General features: G+C 29.3%; 1 protein-coding gene and 1 long non-coding RNA gene across 2 annotated transcripts; one reads left to right on the forward strand and one right to left on the reverse strand.

The window, feature by feature from the left end:
• Window positions 1–42: 42 nt before the first annotated feature.
• Window positions 43–15,376, reverse strand: LOC126742893 (cytochrome P450 6A1-like). The gene is made up of 8 exons (XM_050449748.1): window positions 14,946–15,376; window positions 6,988–7,103; window positions 5,951–6,020; window positions 5,659–5,890; window positions 5,436–5,582; window positions 652–821; window positions 349–600; window positions 43–291 (listed from the first exon to the last, which is right to left on the reverse strand). The coding sequence occupies exons 1-8, from the start codon at window positions 15,313–15,315 to the stop codon at window positions 113–115; spliced, it is 1,536 nt and encodes a 511-aa protein (XP_050305705.1). The 5' UTR covers window positions 15,316–15,376; the 3' UTR covers window positions 43–112.
• Window positions 9,198–14,821, forward strand: LOC126742896 (uncharacterized). Its single transcript, XR_007662733.1, has 3 exons — window positions 9,198–9,309; window positions 11,014–11,183; window positions 14,747–14,821. It is a non-coding gene; the product is annotated as an uncharacterized LOC126742896 (long non-coding RNA).
• Window positions 15,377–16,484: the final 1,108 nt, after the last annotated feature.

Below are 16,484 nucleotides of genomic sequence, written 5' to 3' on the forward strand. Positions count from 1 at the left end.
AGTTGTAAAAAGCCTTAAAAATATCTAAGGGATTAAACTAAATTGACAAGAGGCAACCACGCGTCCACTTTATTATCGTGTATAAATTCAATACAGTATACGTAAATTAAATTCATTTTTTCTGAGTGTGAACTTCTTGAACATCAACCCAAATTCCCCCCTTAACTCCCGAAATCAATCGATCCGTGGCTATTCGTAGTGGCAGCTCGGTTTTCTTATTAAGTCTGAAACTGTAATTCCTCAATAAAGAGGCCAAAGCAAATTTAGTTTTGACCAGGGCAAATCGTAAGCCTGCAAAACGAAATTTTCGCCATTATCTATTCACCCCCCCTTTGCACTAATGCTCACCTAAACACATTCTAGGTCCTTCACCGAACGGTAAATAAGTGAACTCCTTAATAAGCTTTCGATTTTCCGGACTAAAGCGGTCCGGATCAAACTTTTCCGGATCAGGAAAATACTCTGGATCCCTATGGAGTCCCAATATCGGTATAAACAGTCCAGTTCCTTTTTCTATAATAGTCTCGGTGCCGGGAAGTTTATACTCCTTGGTGCATGTCCTCGGTATCGCCGATACTGATGAATGTTTCCTTAAAGTCTCTAAAAAAAAAAAAACAGGGAAATTACGGAAAATTGGATAGGGAGCCTAACCTTCGATCACTTGTTCAGTATACGTCAGTTCCGTTACAGCCTCGTAAGTCAACGCGCCGTCATATTTTTCAATTACCCTATTGACCTCCTCACGTATTTTATCCTGGATGTCTGGATGCTGGGTCAGCTCGAATATCGCAAAAGTTAACGTTGTAGCTGCCGTTTCATAGCTGGAAAAATTATTTTAGGGAGTCAATTTTTTGTATCCTCGTTGGTCCTTGTAAGAGATTTGATATGTTACGTAATCAGTTTGACCAACGAGGGTGAAGAATAAAGACTGATGATCGCTTTGTTTCATATTCATTAGAAAAAATATTTTTTATACTTATTGGGTGTTAAGGATCAATTAATGTAAATATTGTGACCAGATTATTAAGATAAATAAAAACAAATTAATTTAAAAATGATGAGTAACATAAAGAAACAATATTTATCTAATTGTTCTATTATTAAAAAAAAAAGTGAATTTTTTACATCCTCGTTGGTCCATGTCTGCAATCAATGTAAACATTGTGACCAACAAAGGATAAAAATGAAGACCTATTAAGTTGGTCTCGTATTAATTAACATTAATATAACATATTAAATTAATTTTAAAATAAAAAACTTAATAAACAATGATACATAAGAAAATATTAATATGTATTTAATAAAAACTTCCAATTATTTATTTAAATAAAAAAAGTCAATTTTTTGCATCCTTGTTTGTCTCTGTAATGCCTATTTCGCGTTAAGTAATCCATGTAAATATTGTGACCAACGAGGGATAAAAATAAAGACTTATTAAGATGATCTCGAATTAATTCAATTAAGTAAATATTTTTTCACAATAATAACATTTAAAAAAGAAATCTAATTTATTCAAATAAAAACAGTCAATTTTTTGCATCCTCGTTGGTAAATAATGTGACCAACAATGGTTAAAGGTGAAGACTTATTATCGGTACCATCATACCGGATTATTTAAATTTAAAAAAAAGTCAATTTTTTGTATCCTCACTGGTCTCCGTAATAGGCCTGGTACGATGTATAGAGAGGGTTGCCTATGCTTTGACGTAATCAATATATGTATATATAGTATGACCAACAAGGAATAAAGATAAGGACTTTTTATGATGGTCTCTAAGGAAAATAAATATGATTGCTCTCAATTAATTTTCAAATTAATAGACAAATTTTATGTGACCTAAGAAAATAATATTATTTCGAAAACCTTCTAATTAGTCAAATAAAAACAGTCAATTTTTTGCATCTTCGTTGGTCCGTGTAATACGTCTGAAATGACGTATAGCGAATTGCCTATGACGCGTGACACAATTTAACGTAGTTAATATGACCAATGAGGGATAAAGATGAAGACTTATTAAGATGCCTTTGGTGCCGGATTAGTTAAAATAAATGAAATTTTTTTTTTAATTTAATTTTTAGCTAATTAATAGGTATAAGAAAATAATATTTATAAAATCCTTTAAAAAAAATAAAAAGTCAATTTTTTGCATCCTCGTTGGTCTCTGTAAAATGCTACGCAATCAATTTATTTAGATAGTGTGACCAACGAGGATTAAAGATGAAGACTTATTAAATTAGTCCCGACTTTTTAAAATCCTAAAATAAAATAGACAATTTTTCACGATAATAAGAAAATAATATGTATGAAAAAAAAAATTAATTATTCAAATTAAACGAGTCAATTTCTTGCATCCTCGTTGGTCTGATATGTTATGTTGCGTAATCAGCGTTAATAGTCTGACCAACGAGGGATAAAGTTGAAGACCTATTAAGATGGTGTCAAAATAAAATAATAAGTATAATTTATCTAAATTAATTTTAAAATAACTTAGTAAATAAATTTTCATAATACTTCAACATTCAATTTTTTGCATAAAAAAATAATGAAATTTAAAAATCCTTCTCATTATTTAAATATATAAAAAAAGTCAGTTTTTTGCGTTCTCGTTGGTCCCTGTAATACGTTGTGTAGCTAATATGACCAACGAGGGATAAAGATGAAGACTTATTAAGATGCCTTTGGTGCCGGATTAGTTAAAATAAATGAAAATTATTTTTTTATTATTTAATTTTTATCTAATTAATAGGTATATTTATAAAATCCTTTAAATAAATAAAAAGTCAATTTTTTGCATCCTCGTTGGTCTTCGTAATAGGCCTGGTAAGATGTATAGAGAGGGTTGCTTATCTTGGACTACGCAATCAATTTATTTAGATAGTGTGACCAACGAGGATTAAAGATGAAGACTTATTAAATTAGTCTCGGATAATATAATAATAATATGTATAAAAAAAAAATAATTATTCAAATTAAACGAGTCAATTTTTTGCATCCTCGTTGGTCCATGCCTATGTTGGGAAATCAATTGAAATAGTGTGGCTAACGAGGGATAAAGATGAAGACTTATTAAGATGGTGCCAAATTAATTAACATAAATTAATTTAAAAATAATGCTGAACATAAGTAGACAATTTTAAGCTAATTAGAATATATCAAAAAATAATAATATTTATAAAATCCTTTCAATTATTTAAATAAATAGAAAAGTTAATATTTTGAGTTCTCGTTGGTCCCTGTAAGAGATCTGATATGTTACGTAATCAGTGTTAATAGTCTGACCAACGAGGGTGAACAATGAAGACTGATGATCGGTTTGTTTCATATTCATTAAAAAAAAAATAATTTAATTTAAAATAATCACGCTATGACTTATTGAGTGTATAAGAAAATGGATTAAATAAATGAATAATTTAAATTCAAACGGGTCAATATTTTACGTACTCGTTGCTCCCGTCATCGATTAGTAAACAATGGGTTGCCTACATCGCGCAACATTTAAACAATGAAAACGGTTTGAGCAACGAGGGCGAAAGATAAAGACTTGTTAAAGCGATCTAGCGTTAATTAAAAGAAATATAATTTTAATATGAAAACTTTTAATGTCTTGTAATGTAAAAAATCTTCTAATTATTCAAATAAAAAAAGTCATTATTTTTTGCATCGTCGTTGGTCCTTCTACGCATTCACTTTAAATAACGTGACCATAGACGGTCAAAAATGACGACTTATTAAGAAGTGCCGTATTAATTAAAATAACTTAAGATCTGATATGACGTATAGTGGGTTGTCTATGTTGTATTACGCAATTAATGTAAATATCAGATTACCAGATTATTAAAATGAAGTACGATTAATTTAAAAATGATGAGTAACATAAAGAAATAAAAAAAAAAATAATTATAAAATCCGTTCAATTATTTAAATCAAAAAAAGTGAATTTTTCGCATCCTCGTTGGTCCTTGTCTGCAATCAATGTAAACATTGTGACCAACAAAGGATAAAAATGAAGACCTATTAAGTTGGTCTCGTATTAATTAACATTAATATAATAATAGGCCTGGTACGATGTATAGAGAGGGTTGCCTATGCTGTGACGTAATCAGTATATGTATATATATAGTATGACCAACAAGGGATAAAGATGAGGACTTTTTAAGATGGTGTCTAATTAAAATAAATATGATTGCTCTCATTTAATAGACAAATTTTATGTGACTTAAGAAAATAATATTATTTCGAAAACCTTTTAATTAGTCAAATAAAAACAGTCAATTTTTTCCATCCTCGTTGGTCCGTGTAATACGTCTGAAATGACGTATAGCGAATTGCCTATGACGCGTGACACAATTTAATGTAGTTAATATGACCAACGAGGGATAAAGATGAAGACTTATTAAGATGCCTTTGGTGCCGGATTAGTGAAAATTAAATTTTTATTATTTAATTTTTAGCTAATTAATAGGTATAAGAAAATAATGATATTTATAAAATTCTTAAAAAAAAATAAAAAGTCAATTTTTTGCATCCTCGTTGGTCTCTGTAAAATGTCCGATATGACCTATAAGCGCGTTGCCTACGTTGGGCTACACAATCAATTTATATAGTGTGACCAACGAGGATTAAAGATGAAGACCTATTAATTTAGTCTCGGATAATATAATAATAATATGTATAAAAAATAATAATTAATTATTCAAATTAAACGAGTCAATTTTTTGCATCGTCGTTGGTCCATGCCTATGTTGGGCAATCAATTGAAATAGTGTAACTAACGAGGGATAAAGATGAAGACTTATTAAGATGGTGCCAAATTAATTAACATAAATCAATTTAAAAATATTGCTGAACATAAGTAGACAATTTTAAGCTAATTAGAATATATAAAAAAATAATAATATTTATAAATAAAGAAAAGAGTCAATTTTTTGAGATCTCGTTGGTCTCGGTAATATGTCCGATACGACATATGGCGTGTTTGCCTATGTCGCCGTACCCAATCAATGTAAATAGTGTGACCAACGAGGGTTAAAGATGAAGACTTATAGGGTATATTAGAGGGTTAAAGAGAAAAACTTTATTTTATTTCTTACTGATTTTATACTAAAGTTTCGACCTTCGTTTTGGGCCATCTTCAGAGCTACTACTGTTTAAAAAACCAGTTTTATCTAAAGTCAAAACCTGCGATATTTTCTCCCCATTTCACACTATTAAGGACAATTAATCAAAAAAAAAACGCCTTCGATTTATTCAAATAAAAATAGTCAATTTTTTGCGTCCTTGTTGGTCCTCCTGAGATCATGGTTGCCTTTCAATTTAGACCGTTTTAATATAATAAAGGGTTCGACCAATAAGGATAAAAAATAAAGACTTTCTGTTTAAAGTTAAATATCAATTTTCTTTTAATTATAATTATATTAATAATTAAATAACTTACCCGCCATTGTAAAACAGAAGAACTTGAGCAGTGATTTCTTCAATATCAAAGGTCCCGGGAAGATCATTTATTTTGGTGAAAACGTCCTTGTCATCAGAAACTTTGCCTTTGTTTTTTAACTGAATCATCATATGAATGAAGTCCTTTCTGAAAAAAAATAACAAAAAAATTCGCTCTCTCTCTCTCTCTCTTTCAAGAGAAACAGAATAAGAAGAACAGGTACCTATAAATTCTATTTTTCTCCCTATAATCAATGTTCTCTTCTACCATATTCTTAAAAAAATTCTCGGAAACGTGTAATTTGGTCCGCACCATTCTATGCCCCAGAGTTCTCAAAAACATCAGGTAAAGACTTTTAGGTTTCGCCGGTGACCCGTTCATGATTTTCCCGTGCATCACGAATTCGGAATTCGGATCCTCCATGGCGTTACACTCGATACCGAAACCGACACTTGCTAGAAACCAAACGGTAATCTACTACAACGAGGACACGATATTGACGGTTTCTTCTTTACCAACTATTTCGATGGTGAATCGGTCCAGAACCTCTTTAATGTCGATCGGTTCGTTTTTACTGGAATACTTCTGGGGCCGTATTTTCGAAACCATGCGAGAATCCTCGAATGCGAACAAAGTCGAGCGGCAAAATTCGCACACGAATTAAAAAGTGCATTTTTGAACAGCATTCGAAATTTCATTCGCATGCGAACATGAAATGTAGTGGCAACGTAGCAAAGTCGAGTGCTATTGGAGGCCGTGTCAACCGGGATGAAGACAATAAAGATTTAACCTAACCTAAAATTTAAGTTTAAAAACATCAGGGAATTTTCAGGTTTTTTCATGGCGTTTCTTGGGTTTTTGCGAATTGACTTTTTTTTAAATGAATTCAAAAAATAAAAAAATATTGCGGTTTTGTGTCGAGTGAGCGAAAGAAAGAACTAATTTCATTTATGGAAGAGCACCCGGAATTAAAGTCGGGCAATTTCACCCAAAATTTTTCGGCTAAAACTGCACAAGCCTTATATAAAACTAGTGGATAGATTACACAGTCTCAGGAGCACATAAAGATCACATCATTGTAATATGCTTAATCATTCTATCGTAATAGGCTTGCTTAGTTTATATAATTTATTAAATTAAGCATCTGCATACATTTCAAATGGGTCAAGAAATGAAGAGTACATCCTATTCCTTCTATCTGCCAGAGTTTTAGTCTCTTCCAGTGCATCGACGACGTTTCTTTGCACAAGATTGTTTAATCTTGCCATTTGATTATTGCTATTTTTTTTTTCAATAAACAATAAAAAAACACTACGAAAATACTTAACCAACCAACAAATTAACAAAAAAACAAAGCTAGTTTAAAATCAAAACAAGACAAGTGGCAGAATCGCACACGAACTTGAAATTCGAATGGTATATACCCATTCGATACACCGCATGCGAAAAAGTTCGCATACGAAGCGGTCGAAAATACGAATATCGATTTTTCGTGCGAAATCCTCTAATTTCGTATGCGAATCAAAGTCGAATGGTTTCAAAAATACGGCCCCTGGATCATCTTGTTCAGACCGGCAGATTTTTCCACCATCGTTTCATACATCATTTTTATTTTAGCGGTTGTGAATGTCGGAGTGAGATGTTTTCTGGTCGATTTCCATTTCTCTCCTATAGATCAGTCGCATCCTTAGTGGAGTTTCACAACGTCAACAAGTCACACAAATAATTGCTGATTTTATTAATTTATTTAAGTATCACAGTTAAAGCGAAGTTTCTATATAAAACTACCATTGTTATAAAAAAACTTTTAAACGCTCATTTTGGTGATTTACGAGATTCACCTTCACTTATTCATGATTTACAACAAATTAGGCAATCAAATCCTCTAATATTCCTCAGTCGTTTAGAAGTTTTTAATTCATGTTATAATTCAAAAGTCTAGTAGAATCTATGTTATTAAATACATTATTATTAACTGGTTTAGAACCTCGTAGTGCACATATAATTCGAGATGTATTCTCGAAAGTACAATAAGTCAATTAAAATTATCATAATTTGAAAGACAAATACAACCTGTAATTCAAGTCCTGATCAAATATAGATTTTCAGTCAAATTCACCTCTATCAAATTCACCTACTAGCTCTTTTCAAACTGTTATCAATCAATGATTAAGAAAACCTTGAACAACAATGTATGTAACTGCTTTTCTTTCAGTAAATCTTTGCTATGTTAATGATGCAGGTGCAGGAATTTCTATTTTTTTAAAGACAAAGGTAACAGATCAAACAAAATCCGTATTCGTACTATTTGATGATAAAAGTGTGTTTCATAAAATGTGCATTTATTATGTACGAAGCCCATGAATCAGCTACCAAAAACCCAGCAAGCTCTAGTGTTGTTCGAGAAAGATTATGGTCTTTACAAATTCTTGAACTTAATCAGTGGTTAATAAGAGTCTCAGGCACGCATTTATTTGTGCAACAAGAGTTTATTTAATAGACATTATTGAACCAGGCAATAATATAGGTTAAGTAAAGAACCTTTATACAAATTTTCAGATCTGTAGATGCACTGGTTTTTGAGTTATGACCATGTTCTCAATTTTTTAGAAAAAAAAATTATTTTTTCAAAAATATTTTTTTTCTCTACACCCTGTATATTTTTCAAAAAATCCTGAAATAGGTGTCTAATGAATTTAATTGAAGAACCCGTATACAAATTTTCAGGTGTTTAGGTGCCCTGGTTTTTGAGTTATAGTCATTTTCTCAAATTATTAGTAAAAAAAATATTAATTTTTCAAAAATATTTTTTTTCTCTTCACTCTGTATATTTTTCGAAAAACCCTGAAATAGGTGTCTAATGAATTTTAATGAAGAACCCGTGTACAAATTTTCAGGTGTTTAGGTGCCCTGATTATTGAGTTATGACTATTTTCTCAATTTCTTAGGAAAAAAAATATTAATTTTTCAAAAATATTTTTTTTTCTCTACACCCTGTATATTTTTCAAAAAACCCTGAAATAGGTGTCTAATGAATTTAAATGAAGAACCCGTATACAAATTTTCAGGTGTTTAGATGCCCTGGTTTTTGAGTTATGGCCATTTTCTCAATTTATTATGAAAAAAAATATTAATTTTTCAAAAATATTTTTTTTCTCTACACCCTGTGTATTTTTCAAAAAACCCTGAAATAGGTGTGTAATGAATTTAAATGAAGAACCCGTGTACAAATTTTCAGGTGTTTAGGTGCCCTGGTTTTTGAGTTATGGTCATTTTCTCAATTTCTTAGGAAAAAAAATAAAAAATTTTTAAAAATATTTTTTTTTGTCTACACCCTGTGTATTTTTCAAAAAATCCTAAAATAGGTGTCTAATGAATTTAATTGAAGAACCCGTTTACAAATTTTCAGGTGTTTAGGTGCACTGGTTTTTGAGTTATAGTCATTTTCTCAATTTATTAGTAAAAAAAATATTAATTTTTAAAAATATTTTTTTTCTCTACACTCTGTATATTTTTCAAAAAACCCTGAAATAGGTGTGTAATGAATTTTAATGAAGAACCCGTATACAAATTTTTAGGTGTTTAGGTGCCCTGGTTTTTGAGTTATGGTCATTTTCTCAATTTCTTAGGAAAAAAAATAAAAAATTTTTAAAAATATTTTTTTTTGTCTACACCCTGTGTATTTTTCAAAAAATCCTAAAATAGGTGTCTAATGAATTTAATTAAAGAACCCGTGTACAAATTTTCAGGTGTTTAGTTGCACTGGTTTTTGAGTTATAACCATTTTCTCAATTTATTAGGAAAAAAATATTAATTTTTTAAAAATATTTTTTTTCTCTACACCCTGTATATTTTTCAAAAAACCCTGAAATAGGTGTCTAATGAATTTAATTGGAGAACCCGTATACAAATTTTCAGGTCTTTAGGTGCCCTGGTTTTTGAGTTATGGTCATTTTCTCAATTTAATAATAAAAAAAATATTAATTTTTCAAAAATATTTTTTTTCTCTACACCCTGTATATTTTTCAAAAAACCCTGAAATAGGTGTCTAATGAATTTTAATGAAGAACCCGTGTACAAATTTTCAGGTGTTTAGGTGCCCTGGTTTTTGAGTTATGACCACATTCTCAATTTTTTAGAAAAAAAAATTAATTTTTCAAAAATATTTTTTTTCTCTTAACTCTGTATATTTTTCAAAAAACCCTGAAATAGGTGTCTAATGAATTTAAATGAAGAACTCGTATACAAATTTTCAGGTGTTTAGATGCCCTGGTTTTTGAGTTATGGCCATTTTCTCAATTTATTATGAAAAAAAAATATTAATTTTTCAAAAATATTTTTTTTCTCTACACCCTGTATATTTTTCAAAAAACCCTGAAATAGGTGTCTAATGAATTTAAATGAAGAACCCGTGTACAAATTTTTAGGTGTTTAGGTGCCCTGGTTTTTGAGTTATGGCCATTTTCTCAAATTATTATGAAAAAAAAATATTAATTTTTCAAAAAATTTTTTTTTCTCTGCACTCTGTACATTTTTCAAAAAACCCTGAAATAGGTGTCTAATGAATTTAATTGAAGAACTTATATACAAATTTTCAGCTCTCTAGCTGCCCTGATTATTGAGTTATGGTCATTTTCTCAATTTATTAGTAAAAAAAAATATTAATTTTTCAAAAATATTTTTTTTCTCTACACCCTGTATATTTTTCAAAAAACCCTGAAATAGGTATCTAATGAATTTAAATGAAGAACCCGTCTACAAATTTTCAGGTGTTTAGGTGCCCTGGTTTTTGAGTTATGACTATTTTCTCAATTTCTTAGGAAAAAAAATATTAATTTTTCAAAAATATTTTTTTTCTCTACACCCTGTATATTTTTCAAAAAACCCTGAAATAGGTGTCTAATGAATTTAAATGAAGAACCCGTGTACAAATTTTCAGGTGTTTAGGTGCACTGGTTTTTGAGTTATGACTATTTTCTCAATTTCTTAGGAAAAAAAATATTAATTTTTCAAAAATATTTTTTTTTCTCTACATCCTGTATATTTTTCAAAAAACCCTGAAATAGGTGTCTAATGAATTTAAATGAAGAACCCGTGTACAAATTTTCAGGTGTTTAGGTGCCCTGGTTTTTGAGTTATGACTATTTTCTCAATTTCTTAGGAAAAAAAATATTAATTTTTCAAAAATATTTTTTTTCTCTACACCCTGTATATTTTTCAAAAAACCCTGAAATAGGTGTCTAATGAATTTTAATGAAGAACCCGTGTACAAATTTTCAGGTGTTTAGGTGCCCTGGTTTTTGAGTTATGGCCATTTTCTCAATTTATTATGAAAAAAAAATATTAATTTTTCAAAAATATTTTTTTTTCTCTACATCCTGTATATTTTTCAAAAAACCCTGAAATAGGTGTCTAATGAATTTAAATGAAGAACCCGTGTACAAATTTTCAGGTGTTTAGGTGCCCTGGTTTTTGAGTTATGACTATTTTCTCAATTTCTTAGGAAAAAAAATATTAATTTTTCAAAAATATTTTTTTTCTCTACACCCTGTATATTTTTCAAAAAACCCCGAAATAGGTGTCTAATGAATTTAATTGAAGAACCCGTATACAAATTTTCAGGTGTTTAGGTGCTCTGGTTTTTGAGTTATGGTCATTTTCTCAATTTATTAGTAAAAAAAATATTAATTTTTCAAAAATATTTTTTTTCTCTACACCCTGTATATTTTTCAAAAAACCCTGAAATAGGTGTCTAATGAATTTAATTGGAGAACTTGTATACAAATTTTCAGATTTGTAGGTGCACTGGTTTTTGAGTTATGGTCATTTTTTCAATTTATTAGTAAAAAAAATATTAATTTTTCAAAAATATTTTTTTTCTCTACATCCTGTATATTTTTTAAAAAACCCTGAAATAGGTGTCTAATGAATTTAATTGGAGAACTTGTATACAAATTTTCAGATTTGTAGGTGCACTGGTTTTTGAGTTATGGTCATTTTTTCAATTTATTAGTAAAAAAATATTAATTTTTCAAAAATATTTTTTTTCTTCTCACCCTGTACATTTTTCAAAAAACCCTGAAATAGGTGTCTAATGAATTTAGTTGAAGAACTTGCATACAAATTTTCAGATTTGTAGGTGCACTGGTTTTTGAGTTATGACCATGTTCTCAATTTTTTAGAAAAAAAAAATTATTTTTTCAAAAATATTTTTTTTCTCTACATTCTGTATATTTTTCAAAAAACCCTGAAATAGGTGTCTAATGAATTTAAATGAAGAACCCGTGTACAAATTTTCAGGTGTTTAGGTGCCCTAATTATTGAGTTAGGGTCATTTTCTCAATTTATTATGAAAAAAAATATTAATTTTTCAAAAATATTTTTTTTCTCTACACCCTGTATATTTTTCAAAAAACCCTGAAATAGGTGTCTAATGAATTTAGTTGAAGAACTTGCATACAAATTTTCAGATTTGTAGGTGCACTGGTTTTTGAGTTATGGTCATTTTTTCAATTTATTAGTAAAAAAAATATTAATTTTTCAAAAATATTTTTTTTCTCTACATCCTGTATATTTTTTAAAAAACCCTGAAATAGGTGTCTAATGAATTTAGTTGAAGAACTTGCATACAAATTTTCAGATTTGTAGGTGCACTGGTTTTTGAGTTATGGTCATTTTTTCAATTTATTAGTAAAAAAATATTAATTTTTTAAAAATATTTTTTTTCTCTACACCCTGTACATTTTTCAAAAAACCCTGAAATAGGTGTCTAATGAATTTAGTTGAAGAACTTGCATACAAATTTTCAGATTTGTAGGTGCACTGGTTTTTGAGTTATGACCATGTTCTCAATTTTTTAGAAAAAAAAAATTATTTTTTCAAAAATATTTTTTTTCTCTACACCCTGTATATTTTTCAAAAAACCGTGAAATAGGTGTCTAATGAATTTAGTTGAAGAACTTGCATACAAATTTTCAGATTTGTAGGTGCACTGGTTTTTGAGTTATGACCATGTTCTCAATTTTTTAGAAAAAAAAAATTATTTTTTCAAAAATATTTTTTTTCTCTACACCCTGTATATTTTTCAAAAAACCCTGAAATAGGTGTCTAATGAATTTAATTGGAGAACTTGTATACAAATTTTCAGATTTGTAGGTGCACTGGTTTTTGAGTTATGACCATGTTCTCAATTTTTTAGAAAAAAAAAATTATTTTTTCAAAAATATTTTTTTTCTCTACACCCTGTATATTTTTCAAAAAACCCTGAAATAGGTGTCTAATGAATTTAAATGAAGAACTTGTATACAAATTTTCAGATTTGTAGGTGCACTGGTTTTTGAGTTATGACCATGTTCTCAATTTTTTAGAAAAAAAAAATTATTTTTTCAAAATAATTTTTTTTCTCTACACCCTGTATATTTTTCAAAAAACCCTGAAATAGGTGTCTAATGAATTTAAATGAAGAACCCGTGTACAAATTTTCAGGTGTTTAGGTGCCCTAATTATTGAGTTAGGGTCATTTTCTCAATTTATTATGAAAAAAAATATTAATTTTTCAAAAATATTTTTTTTCTCTACACCCTGTATATTTTTCCAAAAACTCTGAAATAGGTGTCTAATGAATTTTAATGAAGAACCCGTATACAAATTTTCAGGTGTTTAGGTGCCCTGGTTTTTGAGTTATGGCCATTTTCTCAATTTATTATGAAAAAAAAATATTAATTTTTCAAAAATATTTTTTTTCTCTACACTCTGTATATTTTTCAAAAAACCCTGAAATAGGTGTCTAATGAATTTAAATGAAGAACCCGTGTACAAATTTTTAGGTGTTTAGGTGCCTTGGTTTTTGAGTTATGGCCATTTTCTCAATTTATTATGAAAAAAAACATTAATTTTTCAAAAATATTTTTTTTCTCTACACCCTGTATATTTTTCCAAAAACCCTGAAGTAGGTGTCTAATGAATTTTAATGAAGAACCCGTATACAAATTTTCAGGTGTTTAGGTGCCCTGGTTTTTGAGTTATGGTCATTTTCTCAATTTATTATGAAAAAAACATTAATTTTTCAAAAATATTTTTTTTCTCTACACCCTGTATATTTTTCCAAAAACCCTGAAATAGGTGTCTAATGAATTTTAATGAAGAACCCGTATACAAATTTTCAGGTGTTTAGGTGCACTGGTTTTTGAGTTATGGTCATTTTCTCAATTTATTAGTAAAAAAAATATTAATTTTTCAAAAATATTTTTTTTCTCTACACTCTGTATATTTTTCAAAAAACCCTGAAATAGGTGTCTAATGAATTTAAATGAAGAACCCGTATACAAATTTTTAGGTGTTTAGGTGCCTTGGTTTTTGAGTTATGGCCATTTTCTCAATTTATTATGAAAAAAAACATTAATTTTTCAAAAATATTTTTTTTCTCTACACCCTGTATATTTTTCCAAAAACCCTGAAATAGGTGTCTAATGAATTTTAATGAAGAACCCGTATACAAATTTTCAGGTGTTTAGGTGCCCTGGTTTTTGAGTTATGGTCATTTTCTCAATTTATTATGAAAAAAAACATTAATTTTTCAAAAATATTTTTTTTCTCTACACCCTGTATATTTTTCCAAAAACCCTGAAATAGGTGTCTAATGAATTTTAATGAAGAACCCGTATACAAATTTTTAGGTGTTTAGGTGCCTTGGTTTTTGAGTTATGGCCATTTTCTCAATTTATTATGAAAAAAAACATTAATTTTTCAAAAATATTTTTTTTCTCTACACCCTGTATATTTTTCCAAAAACCCTGAAATAGGTGTCTAATGAATTTTAATGAAGAACCCGTATACAAATTTTTAGGTGTTTAGGTGCCCTGGTTTTTGAGTTATGGCCATTTTCTCAATTTATTAGTAAAAAAATTATTAATTTCTCAACAATATTTTTTTTCTCTACACCCTGTACATTTTTCAAAAAACCCTGAAATAGGTGTCTAATGAATTTTAATGAAGAACACGTATACAAATTTTTAGGTGTTTAGGTGCCCTGGTTTTTGAGTTATGACTATTTTCTCAATTTATTAGTAAAAAAAATATTAATTTTTCAAAAATATTTTTTTTCTTTACACCCTGTATATTTTTTAAAAAACCCTGAAATAGGTGTCTAATGAATTTAATTGAAGAACTTGTGTACAAATTTTCAGATTTGTAGGTGCACTGGTTTTTGAGTTATGATCATTTTTTCAATTTATTAGTAAAAAAATATTAATTTTTCAAAAATATTTTTTTTCTCTACATCCTGTATATTTTTCAAAAAAACCCTGAAATAGGTGTCTAATGAATTTAATTGAAGAACCCGTGTACAAATTTTCAGGTGTTTAGGTGCCCTGGTTTTTGAGTTATGGCAGTACATAGAGGTTATGATGTTATATCATGTCTTGCCTCGTGTCGGTTGTTTAGCAGCTTCTTATGTCTTGTAATTATTTAATAAATAAAAGTCCGTATTTATTTATAAATGCGCAAACTTACCTTCTAAATCAAACAAGTTCTTAGTTAAAATTGACTGTTTTAATAACCTGGAGGGAAAATGGCCGTTAAAATGTTCAAAATCCTTTTGCATAATTTGCTTGATGACTTTCGGATCGATCGGCAGAAAAACCTTCCTGTACGTGTTGTATATTCCACCGTAAGGGCACCCTTTGGCCTTAAACTGCTTATAAAAGTCAAGGAAACTCTCCGCAGCAGACGTTTCGCCTCTGATCATTCCCCTTGTGTTCCCATATAAAAATTCCGGTTCCAATTGTGGCACGCCTCGTCTTTTCCAATAGGCGTGATGCCATTTTAAGTAGAAATAGAATATAGTTGGAAGCACCGTAACTAGTAAGAGTAAAAAAACCATCGTTACTTCCTCTAATTAAAAACAAAGTTGACGTTAAAGTGTCGTTAACGTAAAAATTCCTGCTTTTTATTAGAGGATTTTTTAACAGAATTTATTATTAAGATTACATTTTATCATATAATTAATATTTATTTAGTCAATTTACAAACGTTTAAGGCATTATAAAATACATGTTAGTATGTAGATAAGTTATATTATGTTACTGTTTATTAATTCTAAAAAAAACATAAGTGAGACTAAGGTATTAACTTTAGAACTTTAGAACACGCATTATGATGCAAAAAATAACTGTAAAAATATAGGGTGCATGTCTTATGAGTCTTAACTTTCCAAAAAATCCATTAACCAAAATTCACTTACATACTCTATGAACACGAATGACCACTACTAGGAGCCGCCATTTTGCGTCCTTTCGATGTTGGTCACTCTGACAAATTTCAGTTGTGCCAATTGTAGGGAAACAATTAAAGATTTTGAGAGGTTATGTTTACAAATTAGAAAATTACATTTAGTTAAGAATTCTAGATATCTCCTCATATCTTATAAATCCAAATACCATGAAATGATGATATTTATTTAAATTTTTTCTTGTATTTACTTCTGTTTTGAAAAACAGTGAACCAAATACCTTTAAATAAGGATGGTGATACATTATCCACGTACTAAATAAGGAGGAAGCTATATCACCTGTTGCAGACGAACCGGGCAATCCGCTATACTGATACGTCAAACGTCAGTGTCGCCAACTTCATTACCGTTATTTAATATATTTTTTTGTTGGCAACACTGCAAATGTTCAGAGTGACCAACATCTATAAAAATGGCGGCCACCATGCAGCGGTTATTTTTGGGTATCGTGGCCATATGCATTAACAGTCCAGGTTAGACTTATTCTTAAAGATCTCTTTAAAAACACGACGAAAGTAATAAAAAATCAGCCCAAAAATTTATCTGGGTACGGCCCCGCAATCCTCAAAATCAGTGGGATAGAGAGAGATACGCACAAATCACTTGTACACCATGAAGTAGGAATTGTCAGAACGCGGGTGTTTTATCTTTGTTTAATAGACTTTCTAAAAAGAGGTGAGAAGCCTGCGAGTGCTTAAAATTTTTTGTAAAATGCTTTGAACAGAGACAACCAAACCTTTGGTTGTATTGTACACATATTC

Source organism: Anthonomus grandis, chromosome 12 (assembly GCF_022605725.1).
Source record: "Anthonomus grandis grandis chromosome 12, icAntGran1.3, whole genome shotgun sequence".
In the NCBI taxonomy this organism is placed as follows: Eukaryota; Metazoa; Arthropoda; class Insecta; order Coleoptera; family Curculionidae; genus Anthonomus; species Anthonomus grandis.